Raw genomic sequence first — 26,832 nt, forward strand, 5'->3', positions numbered from 1 at the left:
GCCAGATTTCCTGGCCAGTACTTCTCTCACTACAGTTACAGACAACCTTGGGCCTTTTCCTGAAGTGCTGAGGTTAATAACCAACCAACCAATCTATTCACAGATGTATCCTATGTGAGCAAAACCATGGAGTTCCATCTTGACTTCAAAAGGCATACACATACTGCTAGATTAGCCAACAGGGAGATCATCTTCACTTGTATGGAATGAGAAGCAAAATATCCTGTATATTTTTCCCTGTCCTGAAATTCCACAACCCCACCTGAGATTTCAGGGAGGATCAAGGTAGTAAATTAGAAAGAGTACTGGGACCAGAATCAGCAGTTCAAATCCCATCTCTGAACATTTACTTACTATCTGTGTGATTTGGGACAAGTCAATTAACTTCCCTGGGTCTCAATTTCCTCATCTGTAAATTGAGGGAACTGGACTAGATGGCATCTGAGATTATTCAGATCTAGATTTATTAACATCTTTCTCTAGTGGCCATGAGCAGAATGGAGTCCAGATTTCTTTCTAGGTTGCAAACACCTTAGCACTGACCCCAGTGAACATTTCTGCCCTGGGATTGACTTGATCCTGATCTAAGTAGCTTGGTGACCCAGGTCTCATCTTATTTTCGAGGTCCATAAGAAGTCAGTGGGACTTAACAAGTTTAATAAATTTACTTTCTCTTTTATTTGTTGACTTTTTTTCCCCACGATCTTCCTAAGAAGCCTTTCTTGATATTTTTGGGAAAATGATCACCCGCTAAAACACAATTAGATACAAGCAAACTCCTTAGCCCATTTTTGCAGGATATCCCTATAGCCTAGAGAAGAACAGAACCAGAGACCCAATGAACTATTCAAATGCTCAAGTTTAATGTTGTGCAAGAAAAGATGCAGAGGGGATTAATTAACTCAGCAAGAACTTGGAGTGTTCATGACATTCCAAGGGGCCTTTGCAAAGTCTGAGATTGGCTCTCACTGGGCTCCCTTCCTCTAGGAGAGGGTTTCTCTTTCCCATCAGCACCTTCTACAACTCATTGGGGCCATCCTCATCAGCGTAGATGAGAAAGCCAGTGAATAGGCTGTCTGTCCAGTAAGGATCATAGAAGAGTCCATTCTGTTCTGAATAGAAGATCTGTAGCCATACTTCATCCCCCTGTTTCAGGGCCAGGATGGTGGAGCCAGATGCCACATCATGGTTCCCAGTGTTGGCGTCAAATGTCCGGATCCGGTACTGTCCATTGTGCACCAGCCCGATGGCCAGGTGCTTGTTGGCCAGAGTGATGTCATAGGTGAAGTAGTAGATACCAGGAAAGCCACAGACAAACTTGCCACTGGACACGTTGTAATGGCCACCCTCGTTCATCAGGATCTTGTCAAACTTGATAGGCAGCCTCTCCCTGGGGTAGCTCTTGGTGACAGCCACTGAGAATGCAGACCTGGCCCTGTTAGCACCGCAGATGCAGGGCCCTGGCATCCCGGTCTCCCCCTTCTTCCCTTTGGGCCCCTTTTTCCCATTTGCGCCGTGTTTCCCTGGTGTTCCATTGACTCCTTTGGGACCCCTGGGACCAGCTCGTCCGATTGCCCCTGCTTTGCCCTTTGGTCCTGGTTTCCCCGGGTTCCCTATTCGGCCCCGTGCACCTAGAATACCAAATGACATGCATTAACCTGGAGATATTCATTCATTCATTCATTCAACAACCACTATTTGAAGACCTAGCAATCATGCTACTATGATATTAGTTGGAATCGTAATAATAACTAACATTTCTGTAGCACCTTGTATTATCTCATTTGTTCCTCACATTAATCCTGGGAGGTAGGTGCTATTTTTATTAGCACTTTTATTGAGGGACAGAAAATTGAAGTGACCTGCCAAGAGTCACACAGCCAGTAAATATCTGAGATCATATTTGAATTCAGGTTCAGAGATTTGTGGTAGTAACTGATCTCTTCTAACCTTCTCATTTCTCAGATGAGGAAGCTGAGGTCCCCAGAGGGAAAATAGCCTCCCCAATAATACTGAGAATGATAGATAGAAGCACTTTCTCAAGAGTCAGTAGAGTCTCTCGAGTTAACTTCATTTAGGGTACAGGACTAGGAGGGAGTAGCAGGTATTTATTTCTTCCTGGAACATTTGGGTATACAAAGCATATACTTCCCATTTATATAATGTATAAACATTTTTTATACATACTCTCTTTACAGAGAGCTTTTCTCACAAAAATCCAGCATTATTGTCATCCCCATTTCATAGTTGGAGTTATCTGATTCCAAGACTCTTGCACTTGTCATATCTCTCCAGCAGTATGAATTTTTCAAAGAGCCCATCTCTATTTTCTTCTTTTAGTCCCATTTGATCATGACAATGTTCTAGGTAGGGCAGGTATTATTGTCCCCAATGAAAAGATGGAGGAACTGAGACACCCAAAAGTTAAGGGATTTGTTTAAAATCAGTACCAAGTTAGCCTAGAATCCAATTTCACTTTCAGTCAGTGTCTTTCACAAGTATTTATAAAGGGCCCATTCCAAGCACTAAATGTTATTTTCCTTACCTTCTTCTCCAGTCTCACCCTTTTCTCCATCCTTCCCATCCTGACCATCTTTGCCTGGGAAGCCCATCCTGCCCACCATTCCTGAAGGTCCTGGGGCTCCTGGGAGGCCAGGGGGACCTTGGGGCCCTGGAATGCTGCAGATGAGCCTGGGGGGGTCATTCTGGAGTTCCCCTTGGGCGAAGGCGCTGAGGAGTTGGTTGGCAGCACAGGGGATAGCCCAGGCTAAGAATACGCAGGAAATCATGATAGCTACCTATAGGGAGGCAAGGAAGCCAGTGAGTTTTGGATGGTCTGCCAGATTATTAGAAGAAAGAGTTGTCCCTATGACATGGCAAATCAGGCATTTCCCCTGGGATTGGTGCCAATGGTAGGGGACTCAGGTGGAGAAGGGAGAGGACTGAAGGAAAAGGGAGACACTGAACAGCTGTGGCTAAAGGAACTTACTGAGACACTTCCCATATGAGGGACTATTGGCTCCCACAGTACTCCTGCCTTCTCACTGCAGAACCTGATACCCTTGCCTTTGTTTCCATTAATACAGACTGCTCTTAATGCGTTGGAATAATATTTAATGATAATGGACCCTGGCTGTTAGGAAGTGAGAGCTCAAAGATACTCTCAATGAAAGGGGAAAATGATATCTGACTTCCCTTTCTCATGGGGTTATTATGAGGATGTGGAAACCACTATGCAAATATAAGGCAAAGAGTAGAGTGATATTAGGGCTAAATATCAAAAGTACTTCCTGCTTCAGAGCAGACTGTGAGAAGCTTTCGGGGAGTCAGATCTGGGACAATGCCCATCTTACATTCAATGTCATCACCATTATTATGACATTAGCCTTGAATCCAACTTTGTTTAACATTCAGTGTCTCAGTCAACAAGTATTTATAAAGGGCCTGTTATGTGTCAAGCACTGTGATAAGCACTAAATGTTATTTTCTCTATATCATACTGCCTCTATGTATAGATTTAAATATTTAAAATTTTATTTTTAGCTGAAGGAGATGAGATGAATTTTATTTTCAGAGCTTCATGACATTCTTTGAGATAAATGGAGACATGCTGAAGTATTGCAAAGCCGGGTGGGAATAATAATATTTGTAAAGTATTTTATAAACTTAAAAGCATCATACAATTGCATATGAGAGTTACTATTGATTTAAGGTTGGCAAAATGATTTTCATACGTTCTCCCATTTGATCTTCACAATAGCCCTGTGAAGTAAGTCCTATTATTACCCATATTTTACAGATGAGAAAATGCAAACTCAGATGGTGGAAGTGGCTTGCTCAGGATCATACAGCTAAAGGAGATTTGAAGCTAGATCTTTTAAACTATGAGTCCAATGTTCTACACTATGGCACTCTGTCTCTTTCAATGTTTGAAATAGAGTGGATGGTCTAAGCACTTAGCAAGTATGTGATTCGACATTTCAGCAAGCTTTCCAGTTTTTGTTATCTAGTTCTTCTTAGCTCTAACTTCCTGATTATTCCTGCCCCCGACGACCTTGATAGCTCTCCTCTCTGGTTCCTGGGCTTCTTTTCCAGGCAGCAAAGAGGCTACCAAACCCCAGTAAGACTTCGGGTAAATTATTTCCCTTCCAGATCTGATATTCTATATTGTATGTGCCTTTCCTACTTGCCTCTGCATCTTGCTTTCTGATTAATTAGAATCTTCCCTATTCTGACTGAGCCCCAATATCCTAAGCACATTTTTCAGATATTCCCTTTCATGGTGGGTAACTGCATGAGGCTTGGAATGGATGAGAGCTAGCAGCAGCCAGTGAGGTTCATTCCTCAGCCTTCTTTACTTGGGGTTCCTCCGTTTCCTTTTTCTAGCTCTGGTTCCTTTCTTTTCTCATCCCCTTCACTGCAGGACCTCATCTAGGCCCCTTAACTTTAGCTGTTTTTGGCTGCAGTCTGACTCAGCAACTGCATTTTTAACTATTGAAAAGTGAAAGTGAAAAATCATTTCTTTTCATTTAGCCAAAAGGTATAGAATGAGGGAGGGAAGATACAAGAAGATATTGCCACTGTCCAAACTGTAGCCATTGTTAGTGTGGCAAATGGAGAGGGATTAAATTTGGAGTCCAGGGTTCCAATCCTAATTTTGGTATTTATTATGGGTATGCTCTGGGCTAGAGGCAAGGTGGCATAAAATAGAGTGAGCTGACCTTAGAGTCAGGGAAACCTGGGTTCAAGTCTTTTGGTATTGGGCAGGAGGTTGTTTTGTGAAAAATTATCTCCAAATTTCAGTGTGAGCATTTACAATCTTAAAATCAGCAAACTACAAACCAGGGTTTGTTTTATTATTTTGTTGATTATCTAGATTTAAGAAAGAAATGGAGAAAAAAATGTTAAGACTGCAGATTAAACTTAAAAAAGCATGTCAGAGGTTTTCCCCCTCCACTCCCAAAAGCTGGTTGTTAAATATTTATCAACACACCATTCCTCATATCTCAGTTTCTAAGACTTTATATTGCAAAGCAGATGCTGACCTGCATGTAGAATTCTTTATACTAATGAAATAAAGCTCATTTAAAAAACAGACTTTATACATAGGGAATTCATCTTTCTGAGCCTCAGTTTTCATATATATAAAAGTGAAGGGGTTGGTTTTGATGACTTCTTTCTTGGTGTAAATCTTGTCTTCCTCATCAAGAAAGCTTTCCTCTTCTAGATTCATATGCCCTGGATCATCTATGATTTCATGTTCTCTCTGACTATAACAGGTAAAAGAATCAACTTTGGAGCAAGTCTGAACACTGCAATTCACTAACTTACTAGCATTTAAAAAAGAGAGAGAGACAGAGACAGAGAAATAAAGAAAGGAACACTGAAAAAGACAAAGTATCTGTTTCAGCTTATTTATCTTCCTCTCCTCTGATAGTTTCCCCCTTGCTCCTGCTCCAAGAAAGAGCATACTACCTTGTTTAGGTAATTACAATTCTGCTGAGACCAGTACCTCATTAACCTATCTCTTTGTTTTTCATAGTTAAAATGCAAAGAATGGTGTTCTTCCTCCCTCTATCTACCCCCCTAAGCTTGCAGAGCTTCCGTCCTTTACTTTCTGAGAAGGAAAGTACCTGAGGACTATTTTCTTTAAGAGAGATACCAGAAGGTTTAAAAATTTTAAAAAAGTATTTAATAATTTGGAAACTAATAGTCCTAACAGCACTAGAACAAAATTTATCTTAATTTTGGAAATTAAGATAAAGCTTGAGTTTTCTTCTTAATCTGGAAGAGAGATAAGGAAGAAATAGTCTTCTTCAATGCCAGAATATCTTTCTCCTCAACCCTTCTCTGTACTTCTCATGCACAAGCCTCCTAAATGCCCTTCTCTGATACTGCGCAGCATGGCTTCTTAGGGTTTGTCAAGTTCCTGGTACTGCATGGTGGCAAGTCGATTTGTGATTGCCATTTTATTTGAACTTTTCTGGGATGCTTTTCAATCAGTTTAGAGCCATGGAATCTGAAAGGACTTAAGAGATCATTGATTTAGTCCATTTCATTTTTATAGAAAAAGAAATGAAGACCCAAAGACAACAACCAGATCAAATTAATAGACTGTTGCCTATAATTACCCTATAATTTAAGACTGTTTCTATTCATTTTGTCTTCATAACCCTAATACTTTTTCCCCCCCAAAATACTGGACCTGTGATTTCAAGAATGATAACTTTCTATGAGGAAACTCCCATTGGTCAGTCCCTTTTCAGCAGTTTAGTTGCCTACAGGCATTGAATTACCTGGGGGTACTTAGAGGTTAAGTGATTATCAGTGATAGAATTAAACTCCCAGTTTTTCTGCCTTCTGGGCCATCTCTCTATCCCCTGTACCAAGCTAGGAATCAAGTAGGTGCTTAACAAACGGTTGGATTATTAAACCAAGAACCAGGTTTTCTCAAACTTAGTCTGCTGCTATTACTAGGCACTCACTACCTAATAAAAGTGTGGGAAAAGCCCACAATTTGGGAGTCAGAGGACCTGGTTTCAAACTTTGGGCTTCTTGATACCACCTGCCACTTTGTTCAGCCAGTTACTTACTCTTTGTGTCTGTTTCTGTTAAACAAAGGGTACTGGATTAGATCCAAGATTCTTTTTAGTCCTAAATCCTGTGACTATAAAGTGTTGCTTTCCCAAGGGTTAAATTTAGGCTAACTTTGTGATTGGTTGTAGTGTACAAGTCAGGATAAAACTCAGTTCCTGTACCCCAAGTTTTCTTTCTAAAGATGACAAAGCAGAGAGCTGCTGACAGTTTGATACCCTACCTCAAACAACTGACTTGTTTTGTTTTGTTTCTCCTTTTTATTTGAGTGCTCTCTCTCTGTCTCTTTCTCTTTTTTTTCCCTATCTTTCTTTCCGTGTATATGCTGAAGTATTTGTGTGTGTACATTTTGAAACAATGGGGGAGATGTGAGTAGAGCTTTTGGAGGGGTTCTTTACATTCTTCCCACCATGGTGGCAGAAATCCTTGTTTGGTCAAACTCCAGAAATAGAATTGTGGAATCCCAGTTTGGCTAAATTCCCAAAACTCTGGCTTTAAGTTTTGCTCTTCTTAAGCTTCAAGGGTCAAATACTTAATGATCCATAAATAAACTTGAATGTTCAGAAATTAAAGGAATCAAGCTGTGAATTACATTTTTTGGGAGATGATGAGAGAATCATTATCTCCTCAATTCCACTTAGTACCTTGTTTCAAGTTCTGGCCTATAACATCTCCTTGTAGGATCAGATCAATCATACTGAACCATGGTAAATTAGATAACTATTGTCTCTATCAATTCCAGTGACTTAGCACCTTGTAAGAATCTTAACAGGATGGGGCTTGGGAGTCAGAAAGTCTAGACATAGTATTTCATTTACACAAGGAACTCCCTGAGGTGGAAACTCCTTCCCCTAATATAGATTAATAAGTCATCTGAAAAAGTTGCCTAGGGGTACTGAGAGGTTAAAGTAGTTTGCCCATGGTCACAGAACAAATGTTAGAGTCTGGACTGGAATCCAGATCTTTCCATTTCCTTGGCTTCCCTTCTATCCTCCCTCCTAAGCTGCCTCTCTAAACCACAGGGTAAATAGAATAAATAATAATATAATAAAAATAATAATAAATAATAGAAGATGAACAAGTGCCAATGTGCACTATTAAATGGAATTTTCTCTCCTGGAGTTCCAGTGAAATATCAGATTCAAACTTAAAAATTATTAATCCAATGAAGATGGTGCCCGAAATCTCTAGAATCCTTTTCAGCTCTCTGAAACTCTGTCTTTATGATTTATCTTTTTCTGGAGAGCAGCCCAGCTTAGAAGATTTGGATTTATTCCTCAAATTCTGCAGCATTGACATTTCTTTATACAAGCTTTAGAGAGAATAAGTCAAATAAACATACATTTAAAGTGAAGTCTCAAAAGACAGATCAGTATGAGATATTATATGATTTCAGAAGAGTTTTAGATTCTTGGACAATAGATTGATATTACAGCAAACTTAGATAATTATAATGACTCACATTTCTATAGGGTTTTATGGTTTGCAAAGTGCCTTTCTCATCTTATGGGATGCAGTGGATAGATTATCAGATCTGGAGTCAGGAAGGCCCATCAAATCTGTTCAAATCTGTTCAAATCTGGCCTCCGATATTTAGTAGGTGTGTGACCTTGAATCACTTAATCCTGTTTGCTTCAGTTTCCTTATCTATAAAATTAGTTGGAGAAGGAAATGGCAAACCCCCCAATATCTCTGCCAAGAAAACCCCAAATGAGGTCAAGAAGAATCAGACAAAACTGAAAAATGACTGAATGACAGTAAATAAAATAATATTTTGCTTTGTTTATAGATTAGGAAATGGAGACTCAAAAGGCTTTGAATCAAGTGACTTGCCTGTGATATCTCTGACCTTTGAGACTAAAACCAAGGATGACCAATTTTGTTCTCCTGCAACAGATCTTGGATAACTTTGTCACAAAAGTCCTAAGTTAAAGGGACCAAAAGCTTGATCCAGTATGATAATTTTTGTATTTCTATACTTAGAGTTCAGATGAATGGGTAGTCAGAAGGATAGGATAGGATATACTTATATTACAGATGTTGGAACTGACTGGGAAAACTAATTTGATAGGAGTAGGAATTCCTTAATTCAGAACACTCCCATATTCTTACAGAATTCCAAGAAGCAAATTAAAAACAGAGTTCTCTATTTGGGCCTCTGTTTTTTTCCCCCTGTAATGCTAAGAGAAAACAGAGGAGAAATGGGATAATTCTGAGTCCTGACATCTTGGTCATTGAGAACTTTTTATTTTCCACTTTACAAATACTACTATCCCTTCCTTTAGGAACAGATTTTAGATAGTCTCTGGCATCCAGAAGCTGCAGGTTTTGCCAGCACTAAGATCCACAGGATCCATTTGCCAAAAAACCAGGGAAACCACATTGACCTAAGATGACATTTTATTGGCTAAATATGGAGAAAAATATGTCACTATTTAGCCAGAGCTGTAGGCAGAAATTGTGCACTAATGGATTCCAGAAGTAATTACAGAACACATCAAAATTTTAGTTTTAGGGGAAGCTACTTTGATCTGGGTCCACCTGTCCCTTACTACCTCAGTGTGATCATGGTTCAGATTCATAAATCAAGAGTTGGAAGATGCCTCAGTGGCCATCTAATCAAATTTTGTTTACTTTTTAATTAAAACATTTTTTTTTTATCCATGAGGAAAGTGAAGCTGCAGGAGGTGAAGTTATTACAAAATCACACAGGTATTAAGCATCAGAGATGGAATTTGAACCCAAGTTCTCTGACACAAAAACTATTATTCTTTCCAAATGACACACTACTTTCTATGACAGACTTGCCAAACTGCCTTTATTTCTAATTTTTTGCCTTTTTTGGAGTATCCTCAGCACTTAAAATGGTGCTTGGCACACAATGAATACATAATAAATGCTTATTGGTGTAGATATTATATCTAATGTATGTTATATAATCTCTTTAAGTTATAAGGGATATAGATCCCTATAGATATTTTAAAGCCCTATCTGAATAGGGATTCTATCAACAATATGCCTGACAAATGGTTCTTCATTTTCCATTTGAATATCTTTAATTTTAGGACATTCACTATCTTATGATTTAGCCCAATTGGAGATTTTTGTCAATTGTTGTTGTTATTGTGTCTTAATTCATCCTTCTCTGGCTTCCTTTAAGTCTCAACTAAAATTAAAAAAGCTTTTTCCACTCCCTCTTAATTCAAATGCCTTTCTTCTGTTAATTATTTTCTGTTAATTCTGTCTATAGTTTATTTGTACTTATTGTTTGCTAGTTGTTTCCCCCTTTAGATTGCAAAATCCTGGAAGACAGGGATTATCTTTTACCTCTTTTTGAATCTGCTGAGTTTAGCAAAATAATATATACAAGTACTTAATAAATGTTTATTAATTGACTTCTGCAGAATAGCTCTTGTGTTCTCCAGACTAACTATTCCTGTTCCTTAAATAGGATTTCTTGTAACTGGGTTGAGTTGTCTTACCATCTTGTTTGCTTTCCTTTAGACACAGTCCGGGCTTGTCAATGTCCTTCCTAAAATATCACAAATAAGTCACAAATAATGTCAGAGAAATTCAGAGATGTAAGGGACTTCCTAGATCATATAGGCCAACCCTCAATAAGAACCCCTCCAGAATAGGAATGTGCCAGATGAGTAAATATCGAACAACGTCTATCTAGAAAAATTAGATAATTTGCTCAAAGTCACATAGTAAATAACAGACACAGAATTTGAATTCATGTTGTGTGATCCTGGGCAAGTCATTTAACTTTTCAAAGTCCTTGGGAACTTCTTTCTTTCTTTTTAAAAATTCAATCTTAATTTATTTTCATTTCCAAATTCTCTCCCTTATCCTCTCCTCTCCTCATTGAGAAGGCAAGAAAAATAAAACCCATTACAAATCTGTAAAGATATGCAAAACAAATTTTTGTATTAGCCATGCTCCAAAGAAAAAAGCAAGAAAGAGAAAAGAAGGAAATTTGCTTCAATCTGCTCTCTGAGTCCCTCAGCTCTCTTTCTGGAGATGGATAACATGTTTCATCATGAATCTCTTGGAATTGTGATAGATCTCTGTGTTGATCAGAATTTCTACGCTTTTAGACTTGATTATCTTAATATGTTGTTACTGCAACATTTTCCTCATGGTTACTTATGTCTTTTGCATCATTTTATACAAGCCTAGGAATTATAAGTTGCAGGATGCTTGCTGATCTGTACTTTACATGGATTTGGAGATGAAAAGGACCTTAGGGTCATCTAAGCCACATTCATTGTGAGGAGAGAGAATGGATATGTTACTGCATGTGGAGAAGAGAAACTGGACTTTTTTTGGGGGGCTGAGTGTAAGATGGGGATGGAATGAGGCTGCAAATTCCATTTTCTTTGGTATATTTGATGTGCATTCAGGTAGATGTTCTAGGAGGATTGTGTGAGATCAGAGAATACAAGACGGAGTGGTATTATTGCTAAGTGTCATAGCTAAATGAGCATGCTTATTTAATACCGGGATGGTGAATGCAGACATGGAGAATGCACAAGAATAAATTTAGAGCATCATAACAATTGTATAACAATAGATACTATTTTTAATGTCTACAGCTAATTTTCTCCATTAAACCCAATAGATCTGCACAATACTATAATGTTAATATATCTAATATGATTTATTCTTGGCATATTGCTATTAATGATCACTTTAAAAAAGTCATTACATAGATAATGGAGAAAGCCAGATGGTCAAAAAAATAAAAACTTTCTCTCTCTCTCTCTCTGTATATGTATATATATGATTCTTAAATCTCAATATTATAAGGAATTTAATAATTCTCCTCGCCAGAACTTGTATCATTACAAAATAATTCAAAATTTAGTTCCTTTATCATCAATTAACAATCATTTAGTGTGTTTGCAATGGTCCAGGAGCTATGCTAGATGCTGGGGATACAAATGTCAAAGTGAAACAATCCCTGCCTTTGAGGAATTTACTTTCTTCTGGGGAAGACAACACATACACACATATAGATATAGATAGATATAGATTAGATATGTACAGAATATATACAAAAATAATTTGGTTAGGGAAGACATTTGATGCTTTTGGATTGAGAAATTTATAAATAAATAAAAATTTTTATTTTATTCACAAATAAAAAAGTCATCCCCAAATCAACTATATCTACAATGTTTACAAATGAAGAGGAAGTAGAAAGGCAAGGGAGGACTTTAAGTGTTTCAGTCTGAAGTTTGGAAACATAAGTGGGAGAAAGACCATGAGAGAGAGAGAGAGACCGTTCAACTCTGCCAATACTTAAATCCAGTTCTTTGCTGGAATTTTAGAAGCTAACAATCTCACCTTGTACAATTCACTTTTTCTTTGCCTTATTTTCCATCTTTTGTATAATAAAAAAGATGGACTAGATGATCTCTAATTTTCTATTGTTCTAATGGGAATTTTTAAAAGCCTGGATTTCATAGTTTCATGGAATTTAGAACTGGAAGAGGGTTTAAGGACAATATGATCCAACCTCTTTTCTTACAGAAGCAAGAACTCAGAAAGTTTAAATTAGTTACTCAAGGTCATGCAGTAATGAGTTTTAAAAATGGGAAGAAAATATTTCCTCTTAGATAGTATTTCTAAGTTTCTTATAACCTCCCAACATCAATACTGAGTGCTTTTGTATGCTCAGTAATGCAAGTGGAACTGAGGGATCAGAAGTACAGTATATATATCCTAGTCATAAATAGGACATTTTATAGCTGGAGTAAGAATAGTGTGGGTATATGTGAGCATAGGTATACTCTTACGGGAATTGTGGTTGGGTGGAGAAGTCAGTCCCAGGAGAAAGGTGACAAAGTGACAGGACTTTGGGGGTGGCAGCTTGTGCTTTATTGGTGACATGGACTAAAAAAGCCAGGTATAAAGACACTGGTCATGATGAAGACACAATATCCTAAATGTCAACACCCTGTGGCAAAACTTCATTTGCCTCATACTAGTTATGTCGCTGTCATCTCCAAATAAGTGACTTTAGGAATTATAAGAAAACAGGCATTGGTATTGACTTGATATAATAATAATAATAAAACATTTAGTGCTTTAAGGTTTATAAACACTTTGCAAATATTATCTCATTTGATCTTTTTAATAATTCTGTAAGGCAAATGCAATGATTATCACCTTCATTTTACAGGTGAGGCACAGAGAATTTAAGTGACTTACTTCCTCAGAATCGCACAGTCAGTAAGTGTCTAACTCATGTTCTCTTAACTCAAGGTCCAGCATGCTACCTACTGTACCACCCGATTCTCTTCTACTTAGATTATCATTGTACATTTCTTCACGATTGATGCACCTCTGTATCGATGCTGTCTTTGAGAGACTGTGAGCTGGTAATAGATCTGAATGAGTCAGAGGGAATGTTGAGAAATGGCATTTTTTCTCAGTCCTCAATCCACTGCCTTGTGTGGGTGGGTGGTAAAGAGAACAAGCTGGTGTTTAAGAACATAATCCAGGGTGGATGACTAGGAGCTGGAGATGGACAGCTGATATTTCTACACAAAAGGTAGAAGTTCTTTAGGATCTGAGTCTTGTGAATAACTTGCCTGGTGGGGGAGAATCTAAAAAGAGGGAGATGAATTCAGCAGCTACTGCTCTAAATCTTGGTGTGAGTACTTGATAGTAGTAGTGATTTTGAACAGTTGCTTTAGGAGACTTGGAGCATCCTACTATGGTGGTCCTGCAAGCAACCACCCACCCACAATAACTGGCAAGGATCAGAGTCCAAGACTCTTATGCAAGGCTTAAGGATTCCTGAAAGAAAAGTGGACTACCGAAGGGAGTTTGTGCAGGCAGTTGGAACCAGATGTGTATTGTACTTCAACAGCAAGGTCAGGTCAGCATGTTTAAAACTGACCAAAGGGACAGTGTCATTCAGTGTAAGGAATGTTAGCCCAGGCACTGGATTCTGGTCCTGGATTTGCTGATAATTACTATGCATCCTTGGCAAATTGGCTTTGCTGGGTCTGACTTTCCTCGGGTACAAAATAACAGATTTGGATGATTTAATTCTCTACATCTCTTCTGGATACTCCTATTTCTGACCTTCAGGGAATTGAGCTTTAAGTAGTTTTTCTGCTCATCTCAGTTCCTTGAATGTTTAACAAATCACAGTCCCCCTCTCTGTAAGTTTAAAATTTTCCTAGCAATTAAGGTCAGGACAGAGGAGGTGTTAGCAGTTTAAAATTGCCATCAGAACCGAGATAATCCAGGTCCTTCTCCAGCCCCTCAACCCAGACTTTCCTTAAACCTTCACCTTCTGATGAGAGGATAGAACTGGAAGATAAGTAGTTAAGGCTGGGGGGGGCAGAGGGGGGTTCATGCTTGGTTTTGGTATAAGTGAAAGGTCAAAGGTAAAGGGAGCTGACACTCACCAGGACTAATCTTTTCCAGAGGGTCCCTGGAGTCTCACATAGCACGAAGCCTCAGGGCCCGGGCCATGGGCAAGCTAGGCTGCGACCAACAGCTCCTTTTCCACCCAGGCAGTGCTGCTGCTGAGGGCCCACAAGCTTTTGCCACGATTGCCACTGTTTCTCCAAGTCCTGACGTTCCCGGCTTCTCCCAACAACGCTCACGGCTCCAGCCTCTGGCTCCTTTTGCCCAAAGCATAGTTTTCCCATCCTGTAATGGGATTGAGCTGCTTCCTTCTGGTCACGTGCCCCAGCCAATCACACACATGTGCTGGGGATTGGGGAACGTTCTCCCTTTGTTTTTGCAGTAAATTAGAAAAAGCTTCAGTGCATGTGGCAGCCCAGCTTACCGCTCTGGGAAAACAGCCAGTGCTTCTGCATGGGTGTATGTGTAATTTAGTATGTATGCATTTCTGTGCATATAAGTGTGCCTAGGTATTTCTGTCCATGGTTCCCTGTGATTACCTGTAACTGTGAGTGAATAAGGATGTGCTTGTGTGTGTGCACGCAAGGCACATCTGGTTGTGAGCACGCCAGAGTGAGTTTATGGGGACAACTTGGCTTCTTTTTATTTCATCTCTCATTTCTTTCTGCCATTCCACAGACATTTAGTGTAAAGTCAAGAAGTAGGAACATCTAGCACGGGTGCAGGACATAGCACCTGTTAACAAAATCCTGGCAATTTGTGACATATATAAGAATGACATAGGTGGACACAGTTCTTTGAAAAGTCTTCTAATATAACTATCATTTCTCGTGGAACATAATATGCCTTGGAATCAGTAACCAGTTTCAAGCTTTTAGAGTTTTGAGTTGTTTTAAATTTTTCAAGCAATTCTTCATGACTCCATTTGAGGTTTTCTTGGCAAAGATGCCAAAGTGGTTTCCTTTGCCAGCTCATTTTTACAGATGAGGTTACTGAGGCAAACAGGAGTAAGTGATTTGCCCAAGTCACACAGTTAGGAAGTGTCTGAGGTAGAATTTGAACTCAGGTCTGTCTCACTCCAGGTCCAGGGCTCCATCTACCTAGTTGCCCTATAAGCTTATCAAACTACTAAAACATTGTTCCCCCCCCCTCCCTTCCTGGGTTCTCCATTTCCTGTTGCTGTCCATTTACCTTTAGGGTTCTCTGCTACTGTGCATCTGACTTAGGCTTTTCTCCTAAACTCTGATCCTGTTTCATAAGTTGCTTATTGGGACATTTTGAACTGAATGTCTCTTAGGCATCTCTAACTTAAATTTTTCAAAACAGAACTCATTATAACTTCTGTGAGCCAGGGGTCCACTGATAAATGTTTAATAATTTACTCCATAAAAAAAATACCGCAAAACATACTTTTAAGTTTAAACTATACTCATCACTTTCATAAATTGAGACAACCAATAAAACAAAAAATCAAATCCTCTTTTATAGAATTTGCTGATTTCTGTGAGTAAATGCTCACACTGAAAATTTAACAGTGCACTTTTGGGGGCAGCTGGGTGGCGCAGTGGATAGAGCACCAGCCCTGAATTCAGGAGAACCCGAGTTCGAATCTGGTCTCAGACACTTAACACTTCCCAGCTGTGTGACCCGGGGCAAGTCACTTAACCCCAGACTCAGGGGAAAAAAAACAACAAAAAACAAAAAACAGTGCACTTTCCCAAAGCCTGTTTAAGCTGCTCCATTGTATTCCTTCTCACTCTCCTCTTCTATACTTCCCTATTTTTATTAAAGACACCACCATTCTTCCAGTCCCACAAAGTGATTCTTAACTTACTCTCAATACTAATATCCAATCAGTTGTCAAATCTTGTTGATTTCATCATGATAGCCCTCCTCTCTATCTTTTTGTTTTATTCACGTGGCCATTGCCTTGATTCAGGCCCCTATCACTTCTCTTTTGTACTATTACAATTGCTTTTTGATTTGATTTCCTGCCTTCATTTTCTCCCCTCTCCAAACCATCCTCCATATTGCCAATGTGACATTTCTGGAACACAAGTACTGATAATGTCACTTTTCTGCTCAATAAATTCAAGTGGTTCCTGATTTGCTTTTTGGATAAAATACAAATACCATTGTGTGGCATTTAGGATCTTTTGTAATCGGGTTCCATTCTACCTTTCTGGAATTATTATGCATTATTACCCCTTTATACATAACAATTCAGTCAAACTGATCTTCATGCTCTTTCTCACACACAATCCTCTATCTCCTGTTTATTCCTTTACATTCACTATTGACCATGTGTAACAATATTTGGGAACTACTAATGGGATTAAGGGCTGGAGCATTGTACCCATTCATTCTTCCTAAGGGGTCCCTCAGCTCTGAACTGAAGCTAAAGTATCTTATTCATTACTCAAGGGTACATGTTTAGTTATTGATTGAACCAAATTGACCCCCTACTCATATATTTTCTTAGAAGATTGATACTTAAACCTCATCAGAACATAAAGTAGTTTGGAAACTGCTCAATAAGAGTTTTACATTTCATTGGTCAAACTGCGATTTGGGGGAGAGGGTGGAGGGAAGAAGGGGAAAAATTGGAACAAAAGGTTTGGCAATTGTCAGTGCTGTAAAATTACCCATGCATATATCTGGTAAATAAAAAAGGAGTTTTACATTTCATCTTGGCTCTTCACTGTCAAAACAATTCTAAATCCACTTCTGCTGAAATGGGGGCAGGTTTGGATCCATCCTCTTGTTGGTGTTTGTCTTTTCTAAGAGCACTGGAGTAGTGGACATGAAGCTTCTCCTCTTGCTACCAATCAGCTCTGTTCATTGGTCTCAGGATCTTTGGATCTCTCAAATTCATAGTGGTCTAGACTGGGTTTATTCTTGGGGGAAGTTGGCCTCTATTGAAAGGGCATAGGACTTATTGACCTACAACCCCAGTATCCTACAGACAAATTATTTAATATACCATTTTTAAAGATCCTTTTGACATAAACCAAGACTTAAGCTTTAAATAATTTGTCTGTAGGATACTGGGGTTGTAGTTCAATAAGTCTTATGCCCTTTCAATAGAGGCCAACTTTCCCTCTTTATTATCAGTTGATATCAATTAGTGAGACAAAATTTATTAGCTTTTAGAAATTAACACTTACTAAGATGGTATGGAGCAGCTAGGTGGTACAGTGCATAGAGCACTGGGCCTGGAGTCAGGAAGCTCTGAAGTAAAATCTGACCTTAGACACTTACTAGTTGTGTGTGCATGGGCAAGTCACTTAATCCTGTTTGCCTCAGGTTCCTCATCTGTAAAATGAATTGGAGAAGAAAATAACAAACTACTCCACTCCAGTATCTTTGTCACGAAAACCTCAAATTGGGTCATGGAAGAGTCAGATATGATTGAACATAGTAGGAAAAAAATTCCCAAAAAGTCCAAGGGAAAGTGCTTGAGCTTAGAACACATTTGGCAAAGGGAAGTAACTCAGAGTCCCTGGAAGTCTTATTTTTTTCTGGAAGTCTATTTCTCCCCTTTGGGGGATGATCATGGAGTTCCCCTTACCTTACCAGAGGGTAGATCTTTTTGTTGGTCTCTTCATTAAGTTCAGAAGCTGCCTTTCCTTGGTATGTCTAGTTTGGCCTTAAATCTGTAACCACTGCTAGCCTATGTTATTGGACGTGCTATTAGGACAATGAGGAGTTTCTTCTGAAGTTCACCAAATTCTTCTCTTATCAAGAGGTGATTAAGAGAAAGAAGCTTCTCCCCTTCCAACTTCCAGTAGCAAGGAGAATCACAGCAACTACTCTTTCTAAGCTACCAGAATTGTGCTGGATTCTGAATAAACTTGATGTTTTACAGAAGATCCACATGGAGGTTTATAGAGCATCTTATTCATTACTCAAGAGTACATGTATAGTTATTGATTGAACCAAATTGATCCCCACTCTTATATTGCTCTTATATTTTCTTGGAAGGTTGATACTTAAATCTCGTCAGAACATAAAAGTATTTTACAAGACTGACTGCTCATTAAGCGCTTCACCTTTCATTTTGGCTCCTCACTCTCAAAACATTTCTAGATCCACTTCTTCTGCTAAAATGGGGGCAAATTTGAACCCATGTTCTTGTTGGTGTTTGTCTTTTCCAAGAACACCGGAGTGGTTGACATGAAACTCTTCCTCTTGCTATCTATCAGCTCTGTTCATTGGTCTCAGGACCTTTGACACAGATATATATGTGAAATCATAAAAAATACATACTTCCATGTATCATTTCTTTTTCTGGAGGTAAGTAGCATCTTCTGATGTTCTTTGTAGTTGATTTAAATATTCATATTATTCAGAATAACTCAAAATTTCTCAGAATAGCAGAATGATTTAGTTATTCACACTTTCAATAATATTGCTGTTACTGTGTACAGTGTTCTTTTGATTCTGCTCATTGTACTCTTCATTATTTCATTCAAGACTTTCTATGTTTTTCTAAAAATCAATCCACTTATCATTTTTAGAGCATAGTAATATACCATCACACTCATAATCACAAATTGTTCAGCCATTACCCAATTGCTGGGATATTTCCTCAATTTCCAGTATTTTGCCACCACAAAGAGAGCTGTTATAACATAGTCTTCTTCTTCCCCCCATAATCTTGGGAAATAGGCCTGATAGTTATATTGCTATGTCAAAGAGTTAAACAGTTTTATAATTCTTTGGGCATCATTCCATATTACTCTCCAACTGACTACCTAGTTAGGAGAAGAAATAGAAAGTAGAAAAGGAAATCAGGGGAATTTCAGTGGTTTTGAGTATTAGGACTTCTTATTAGTGTCCTAGCATATCTTTGGTAGAACAGTGGCTGATGTTAAGCAGGACAGATTTGACACATTGAGGAAAGAGCTTCAGGAATAGGCAAGAAGCATAGCAGAAAAGGAAATTTTATGAAGGCTCCATAAAGAAGCCTTTTAATAAAAGTACTTTCAGGAAGACATAATCTAAGAATTTTATAGACAGTGTAGAGCCATGGTGGAATGTAAAATTCTAACTTAGCAATTCTACAAAGGGCAGGCAGTTTGCTTCATTGAGCCTATGCTCTATAGGGGCTCAATGGCCTGGTAGGAGGAAGAGTCCAGTCATTCCTCCACTGCTTTCATAAGAAGTTCAATATAAAATATGGCACATGTCATATAGGAGAATAAAAACAAAGTGGTTAAGATGGAAGATGCTTCTTTTTTAAGCTGATACAGCATTCTATCCTTTTGGCCTGGTCATAGGGGAAAGGGGAAACCATATATTTATTTATAAAGGCACATATTGTTTGGACTGGTGAGAGCCAGTTTCATTTTTTTTTAATCTAGCATCTAGTTCAATACCTACTATATAGTAGAAGATTAAAAAATGCTTGTTACTTGAGCAAGGTGGAATATAGCTGTAATCCTTGTTCTTGGAAGAAATTTAGAATGGCAGATTGTTAGAGTTTGGGAGCTGCAGCTAGACTAAATCTGGCACTAATATGATGAGTTCCTTTGAGTGAAAGATCACCAAGCTGCCTAAACACAAACAAACTGGTCCAGATCATAAAAAAAGAGTAGATTAAACTTTCTTTAGCAATCAGTATTAGCATTGACACATAAGGGGCTGCTACACTTCCAACCTGGGTAAAACGGGAGATCTAGGATTCAGGTAAAAAGAAAAAAAAGTTGCTAGTATATTGCTAGATTGATGTGCTAAGATCAATATTGGTTTGAGAGACAAGAGACCTAGATTCTAGGACTGTGAAAATCTGATCATGTCTTTCCATTACTCCAGAAGTTTCAGTGGCTCCCTATTATCTCTAGGATAAAGTATAACGTCTTTGTTTTGGTATTTAAAGCCTTTCAAAATCTGGTTTTGACTTTTTTTGCAGACTGATTACACATTGCTCTTCACCACATATTTCAGCCAAACTGTTCCATTTGCTGTTCCACATATCCACATGCTTTCTATCTTCTACCGCTGTCTTTGCATATTGCTTGAACACCATGGAGAGCTCCTTCCTCCTTACCTTTACCTTGAATCCCTAGCTTCCTTCAAAGCACTAGTCAAGTACCATTTTCTCTACAACAGATGTTTCCTAGTTTCCCTTCATCTTAATACTCCCCTCCTACAAGTATTTTTGTATTTGCTTTTCATGGATTCTGAATTTACTTATCTATGTAGCTGCTGTTTTTCCCAGGCAGAATGTAAACTCTTTGAGAATAGGGATTCTTTGTATATCCTGAACAGACATTGAAAAAGGATAAGTTACATCCAAAATTAAATGGTGAGAAAGAAAAAGAGCTGGATAGTTTTTTAGAAATTGCAAAATTCTTTTTTTATTTAAAAATTTTTTATAAAGCTTTTTTATTTTCAAAACATATGCATAGATAGTTTTCAACATTCACCCTTGCAAAAAACCTTTCATTCCAAATTTTTTTTCTCTCTCTCTCTTCCCCCAAACCCCTCCCCTAGATAGCAAGCAATTCAACATAGATGAAACATGTGCAATTCTTCTATATGTATTTCCACAATTATCATGATGCACAAGAAAAATCAGATTCAAAAAGGGAAAAATATGAGAAAGCAAAATGCAAGCAAACAACAACCAAAACAATGAAGATGTTGTGATCCACATTCTGTCCCCACAGTCCTCTCTCTGGGTGCAATTGGCTCTCTCCATCATAAGGTCAAGGTCATTAGAATTGGCATAAATCACTTCACTGTTGAAAAGAGCCATGTCCATCAGAGTTGATTACTATATAATTTTCTTGTTGCTATGTACAATTTTCTCTTGGCTCTACTCACTTTACTTTGCATCAGTTCATGTAAGTCTGACTAAGCCTCTTTGAAATCATCCTGGTGATTGTTTCTTATAGAACAATAATATTCCATAACATTCATATACCATAACTTATTCAGCCATTCCCCAACTGATGGCATCCACTCAGTTTCCAGTTCCTTGCCACTACAAAAAAGGTTGCTACAAACATTTTTGCACATGTGGATCCTTTCCCATTTTTTTATGATCTCTTTGGGATACAGGCCCAATAGAGACATTACTAGATTAAAGAGTATACACAGATTGCTCTCCAAAATGGTTGGATCAGTTCACAATTCCACCAACAATGTATTAGTGTCCCAGTTTTCCCACTTCCCCTCCAACATTCATCATTATCTTTTCCTGACATCTTAGCCAGTCTGAAAGATGTGTAGAGGTACTTTAGAGTTGTCTTAATTTCATTTCTCTGATCAATAGCGATTTAAAGCACCTTTTCATATGACTAAAAATGGTTTTAATTTCTTCATCTGAAAATTGTTCATATCTTTTGACAATTTATCAATTGGAGAATGGCTTGTATTCTTATAAATTTGAGACAATTCTCTATGTATTTTAGAAATCAGGCCTGCAAAATTCTTTTAATGACCTCAAACTTCTTTCTGAATCAAAGGCCTATTTTTTAAATACCAGTCTTCTATCACTGTTATATGTTAGTAGTTATATGACTGGAGGTTATAGAACTCTACAGAGTTTGAAGAATTAAAAATGAGTATCACCAAAAGATCAATGGAATTGTGGGTGCACAGTGAGGATGAACAGGTTATAAGACCCTATAAACAAGCAGCTCCATAAGGAAAATCAAAAGCAAAGTTGGAGAAAGGTGATTGAGACTCAATCTTTAGAAGAGCACTCCATGATAATAAAAATCAAATAATTCTATAACACTAGTTTTCCACATCTATTTATCATTCTATTCAACCTTTAAGTAATGTTCAGTGTGGGAACAGCTAAATGGTACAGTGGAAAAAACACTGGCCTTGACATAGGAGGACCTGAATTCAAATCCAACTTCAGATACTTAAGGCTTCTTAGGGCTTCTGCTAGGGAAGGATAAGTTAGTAGGAAGTGTTATAGATGTAAAAAAAAAAAAAAAGTGCATAAAATACACCTAAAACAAACAAAACCCAAAAGTTCAGAGGGACCACAAATAGCAATTTTGTTACAATCTTGTTATTTTAAAACATGCTTTTAAAAAGCAAACTGTATATGATACAACTTCACAGTTTTATATATGATTCACTCTTTTTGTTGCTCTTTGAAATGTTTGTGTTTGCTGAAGACTGTTAAGATCAAAAGAAAAAAAAGATTTTTAAAAAATGAAAGCTATTCAATCTCTAAAGTCTCTTTCAGCTCTGACATTGTACTGTAAGACAATGACGTGAACCTCTGGGTCTATTTTCCCTTTGGGCATTATAGCTGGTTTCTTTCCAGGGACAGATGGTAGAGTGTGGTGTGTTAGTTGTTCTGAAAGAACATGAACCACTGTAAAGAGTACAGGTACATACAGAAGCAAACATATTCTTCACCCTATGTATAATCAAACACAATATACAAATACCCCAATATCCCCATGAAGCACACCCACATTCATCCATATATCATCCACATATCATCCATCCATACAAATGCACAGTCATCTTTGTTCTTCTCTTCATCAGAATCTCTATCACTCTCCTCCTCCCTGCTCTGGGCACAAAATTAGCAAAGAACAATAAAAGGACCAAGAATTTATCTGGATCTTGAAAGCATTATTGCATCATGATGTTATCATATCTTGGCTGCCCTGATTGAGAAGCAAGAACCCAATGGGTGTCTATGCTGGACAGTTCCTTTTCTTTTTTGAGAGGCTCCCATGGTGTAGAATGGGCTGATAATTGAATTTCACAATATGGCTGCACAACAGATGTTAGCCAGATGGCTTTGTTTGGCAGCCAGGGAGAATGGAATGCTGGTGGTAAGGGACCAGAGTGTAGGGGCAAAGGGCAGCTCTGTTACAAGATATTTTTTTTCCCTTTTTTCTTCTCTGCCATCAAATTAACCATTACTCTAACCATTACTTGTCAGACTAAGAGACTCCTCAAATCATATCCATAGTTTCACAAGAAAACATGCAATGATAGTGGACAGATAATTAGACTTGGACTTGGGTAAAAATCCTGATAATTATTTATTAGATATATCACTTTGGGCAAGTCATTTATTTTGGGGTTCAATTTCCCTATTTGTAAACTGAAGGAGTAGACTCGAAGTAAATCATTCAATAAACACTTATTAAGATGCCTACTATGTGCCAGTCCTTGTGTTAAGTTCTGGGGATATACAGACAGGTGAGAAAAAGTCCTCCTAAAGAATATCATAGAATTACAGAAGCTCAACATCATATTACATCAGAAACCACCTAGTACAAGCCTTATTTGATTAGGAATCTCCACATTATAGAATTATAGAACTCTTTGAATCATTGATATAGACTTGGAGACAATCCAGTTCAGTCTCTTTATTTTAGACATGAGGAAAATGAGGACCAGAAAGTTGAAATGATATGTGATACAGATATAGTCATACAGGCTGCAAACATCAGAGTCAGGATTTGAATTCAGATCCCCTGACTCCAGAGGCATTCCTCTAGCCTTCAGAAATTATCTAGTTCAACTTCCAAATGAGCTATTAGTGGCCCTACAGTCTCTTCTAAAAGACTTTGAGAAATGGAAAACCTTATACCTATCAAAATAGTCACTTTCAATTTTAGAACAGTCCTAATTATTGTGAGTGGGGCAAATAGGTGATAGAATTGATAGAGAACTCAGTCTGGAGTCAGGGAGATCTTATTTCATCTGGCCTCAGATACTTAATAGCAAATCATTTAAACCCTTAGTTTCCTTATCTGTAAAATGGGGACATAATGCAGAAGGAAATGACAAACACTGCAGTACTTTTGCCATGGAGTCATGTAGAATTAGACATGACTGATCAACAACAAATTATTATGAAGTTTTTTATAGTTAGCTAAAGTCTGTCCCCATGGAAATCTACCCATTATTTCTAAGGACAATCCTCTCAGGCCAAGTGGATCAAGTCTGATTTCCCTGTAATTGTAGTTAAAATGCTTGACCTTAGTGTCCTGTTAAGGAAGTTATCTAGCTCTTCTCCAGTCTAATACATCCCCAGCAGCTACTGTTGATTCTTCTATATTATGATCTCTAGTTCTATCTTCCTGGTTGTTCTCAGGATGTATTTAAGATTGTCAATATCTCCTTCAAAATGTGATAACTAAATAGCATAACTATTTGAGCATGCCTAATTTGTTTAACATGGATCTCTCTGAAATCCCTAGCATATGGGTCAAAGTAGTCTCCTTGATGAATTTTCTGTGTTTTTAAAAGTAGTGCCACAGGGCTGTTTGCTCTCTTTCCATCATCTTTTTCAGCTGTGTTCCTGGCTGCTGTGCCCAGAGTACGTGGACACCATGAACTGAGCCAGTGACTTTAGCTCCCAGAAGAGGGACTGAAGGGATTTGTTTCTGCTTTGTGTTATTTGTCTTCGGTTTCAGATGCTGGAGGTGATCCCTACTGTACCAGGAGTTTGAGCTATGGAGCCAGGTTTTAAGCAACATGATGCAGCAGCCAGCCATCTCAGCAAGGAAGCCCTGAAAAGTCAAGATACCTAGGATTCAAGTCCCAGAGGAAGCTTCAGACTTAGAATTGAGACTGTGCTGTATGAGGACTAAGTTAAATTACAAACTAATTCCCATTCCCTCCCTAGAGATGGGTATGGAGCACTTAGGAATGGGGATGGGGGGGATTATGTCTTCCACATTTTGGGAATAGAATATTTGTATATTTGTGATTATCTTTTTATTAACCATTATTAAACATTCCTTTTTGAAAAAGCTCTGTGTCAAAATAATATTCTAGATGTGAATGAGCCAGAACAAGGGCACTATGTAGAACCTTCTATCCACTATGCCCTTTGAAGCAGCCTAAGGTTGTGACAGGTGCTTCTCTGGGTAGGTTTGGTTAGGTCCACCTTAACACACAAGTGCCTTGCATGTAAAAAATTCTTAACAAAAAGGATGGTGGACTGAATGAATGACTAAACAAATATTTAAGAGTTGTGAAATGATGTGTCTGCTGATTTAATTATCTCAGCACATTCATTTTGCACTTAACATTCAGTTATACAAAAATTTTATTTTTCTGGCTCAGAGCAGGTAGGACCCAGGCCTCTACTCTCTCTATGTTACCTAACTAGTCACAAAGGCATGATATATAATGATGATGAAACTTCACATTTATGCTCAATAACTGCCAAAGAACTTTCTCATACATTATTTCATTTGGATTTTACAGCATTTTGGGATGGATGAGAGTAGATATTATTAGCTCCATTTTACTGTTAAAGAAACTAAAGATTTGTGGTCACACTGAGCTACAACTTAGGGAGGGGACCTTAGAGATCAATTGCTCCAACCCTCTTATTTTAGTGTCATAGAAACATAGATCTATAGGGTGAAGGAACCTCAAAGGTCATTTTACAGATAAGGAAACTGACCCCCCCCCAAAAGGTAAGTTACTGACTTGCCCATGTGGTTGGTTAAGTATCAGAGATGGAATATGAATCTAGAGACAGTGTTCTTCCCAATTTTTACAAGTGACCAAGTTAAATAATATGCCCAAGTTAAAAAGGTAGCAAGCAATTTGAATTTTGTCCTCCAAACTTCCAGTTCCAGTGCCTATTCCACTATACCATTTTGCCTTATGAAAGGTGGGATTTTTTAGGTACAGATTAGTTCTCCCCTTTGTCTTCCCTTCAGCTCCAATTTTAATGCCAGTATTTTTCTCAAAAAACTTCAGTTCTTTTTTTCCAGACAGCTGTGACCAAGACCAGTGTTTTCAAAGACTAGCTTTTCAATATGAGCCTTTGATGCTGCAGTGTTCTCCAGAATGAGATCATTCCAGATGTAATCTCATGGATGTGGCAACACTGGGGAGTATGAGAAAAGCTATGCAGCTGTTCAGGCTTCTCTGCCCATGCCTGACAAGTTTCAAAGCTGAGAGTCAGTAGAGAAACTGGCAATCTCAATATCATCAGAGAGAAGGGGCTACAAGGCCTCTTTTAGTTATGTCACAAGGAAAACAGTGAATTTATGATTTTTTTTTCATTGAGGTTAGTTTAAGCTCATGAAACAAAATACTTAAAAAACATTCCTTCCTCCCCAGTAGCCTTTATGGGAAAGTCTAGGACATCTTCTGGACCAAAAATGCTTTGGGATATACCATTTTTTACTTTTCAAAAACTTTCTTAGGTTTACAACTCATTTTTAGTAATGTGCTAGCACACTTTGGGCATGATTATTATCATTCTTCTATTCCTTTTTCACTTCTTTCTCTGTAGGTGAGTAAATCACTATAGGTAGATTCAAAATAATGAAAATAATCTTCTATCATGTTAATCAGATTCACATTAATAATTCTATTAGACTGAACTCAATTACTGTATTTTATATAATTAAAACCAAATAGGGAGAATTCAGATATGTGCAATGGTATCTTCTGTACCACCATTACTTATGGAAGAGGCATTTTAATCAATTGCCCTTTGGATCAACTCATTATTCCTTTGACTCCCTGGTTTTCCCCCTGCATCCATACCCCTATGTATATTTTCTCTCCCTACTATAGTAGAAGCAAGCTCCTTAAAGGCTTTTGTGTTTGTGTTCACATTTATATTTGTATTCCCAATATAATATTGGGAATTGTTTAATACACATTTCCATTTCTCAATTTAATAAATTGTTTAATAAATGTGTTTTTATCTATCTATCTATCTATCTATCTATCTATCTATCTACCTACCTACCGTGTTTCCCCGATAATAAGACACTGTCTTATTATTTTTTTGGGACTAAAAAACACCAGAGGGCTTATTTTCAGGGGAGGGCTTATTTTATCCTCCATCATGCCCCTTTTATCCTCCATCAT

At 38.0% G+C, this 26,832-nt stretch overlaps 1 protein-coding gene across 2 annotated transcripts; it reads right to left on the minus strand.

The window, feature by feature from the left end:
• Positions 1 to 841: 841 nt before the first annotated feature.
• On the minus strand, positions 842 to 14,281 carry C1QTNF2 (C1q and TNF related 2). 2 transcript variants are annotated; one of them, XM_074291974.1, is made up of 4 exons: positions 14,025 to 14,281; positions 10,077 to 10,126; positions 2,546 to 2,798; positions 842 to 1,631 (listed from the first exon to the last, which is right to left on the minus strand). In XM_074291974.1, the coding sequence occupies exons 2-4, from the start codon at positions 10,077 to 10,079 to the stop codon at positions 1,018 to 1,020; spliced, it is 870 nt and encodes a 289-aa protein (XP_074148075.1). In that variant the 5' UTR covers positions 10,080 to 10,126; positions 14,025 to 14,281; the 3' UTR covers positions 842 to 1,017. The 2 variants fall into 2 exon arrangements, with proteins under 2 accessions (XP_074148075.1, XP_074148076.1); XM_074291975.1 differs by lacking the exon at positions 10,077 to 10,126.
• Positions 14,282 to 26,832: the final 12,551 nt, after the last annotated feature.

This window comes from Sminthopsis crassicaudata, chromosome 2 (genome assembly GCF_048593235.1).
Source record: "Sminthopsis crassicaudata isolate SCR6 chromosome 2, ASM4859323v1, whole genome shotgun sequence".
NCBI classification, from domain to species: Eukaryota; Metazoa; Chordata; class Mammalia; order Dasyuromorphia; family Dasyuridae; genus Sminthopsis; species Sminthopsis crassicaudata.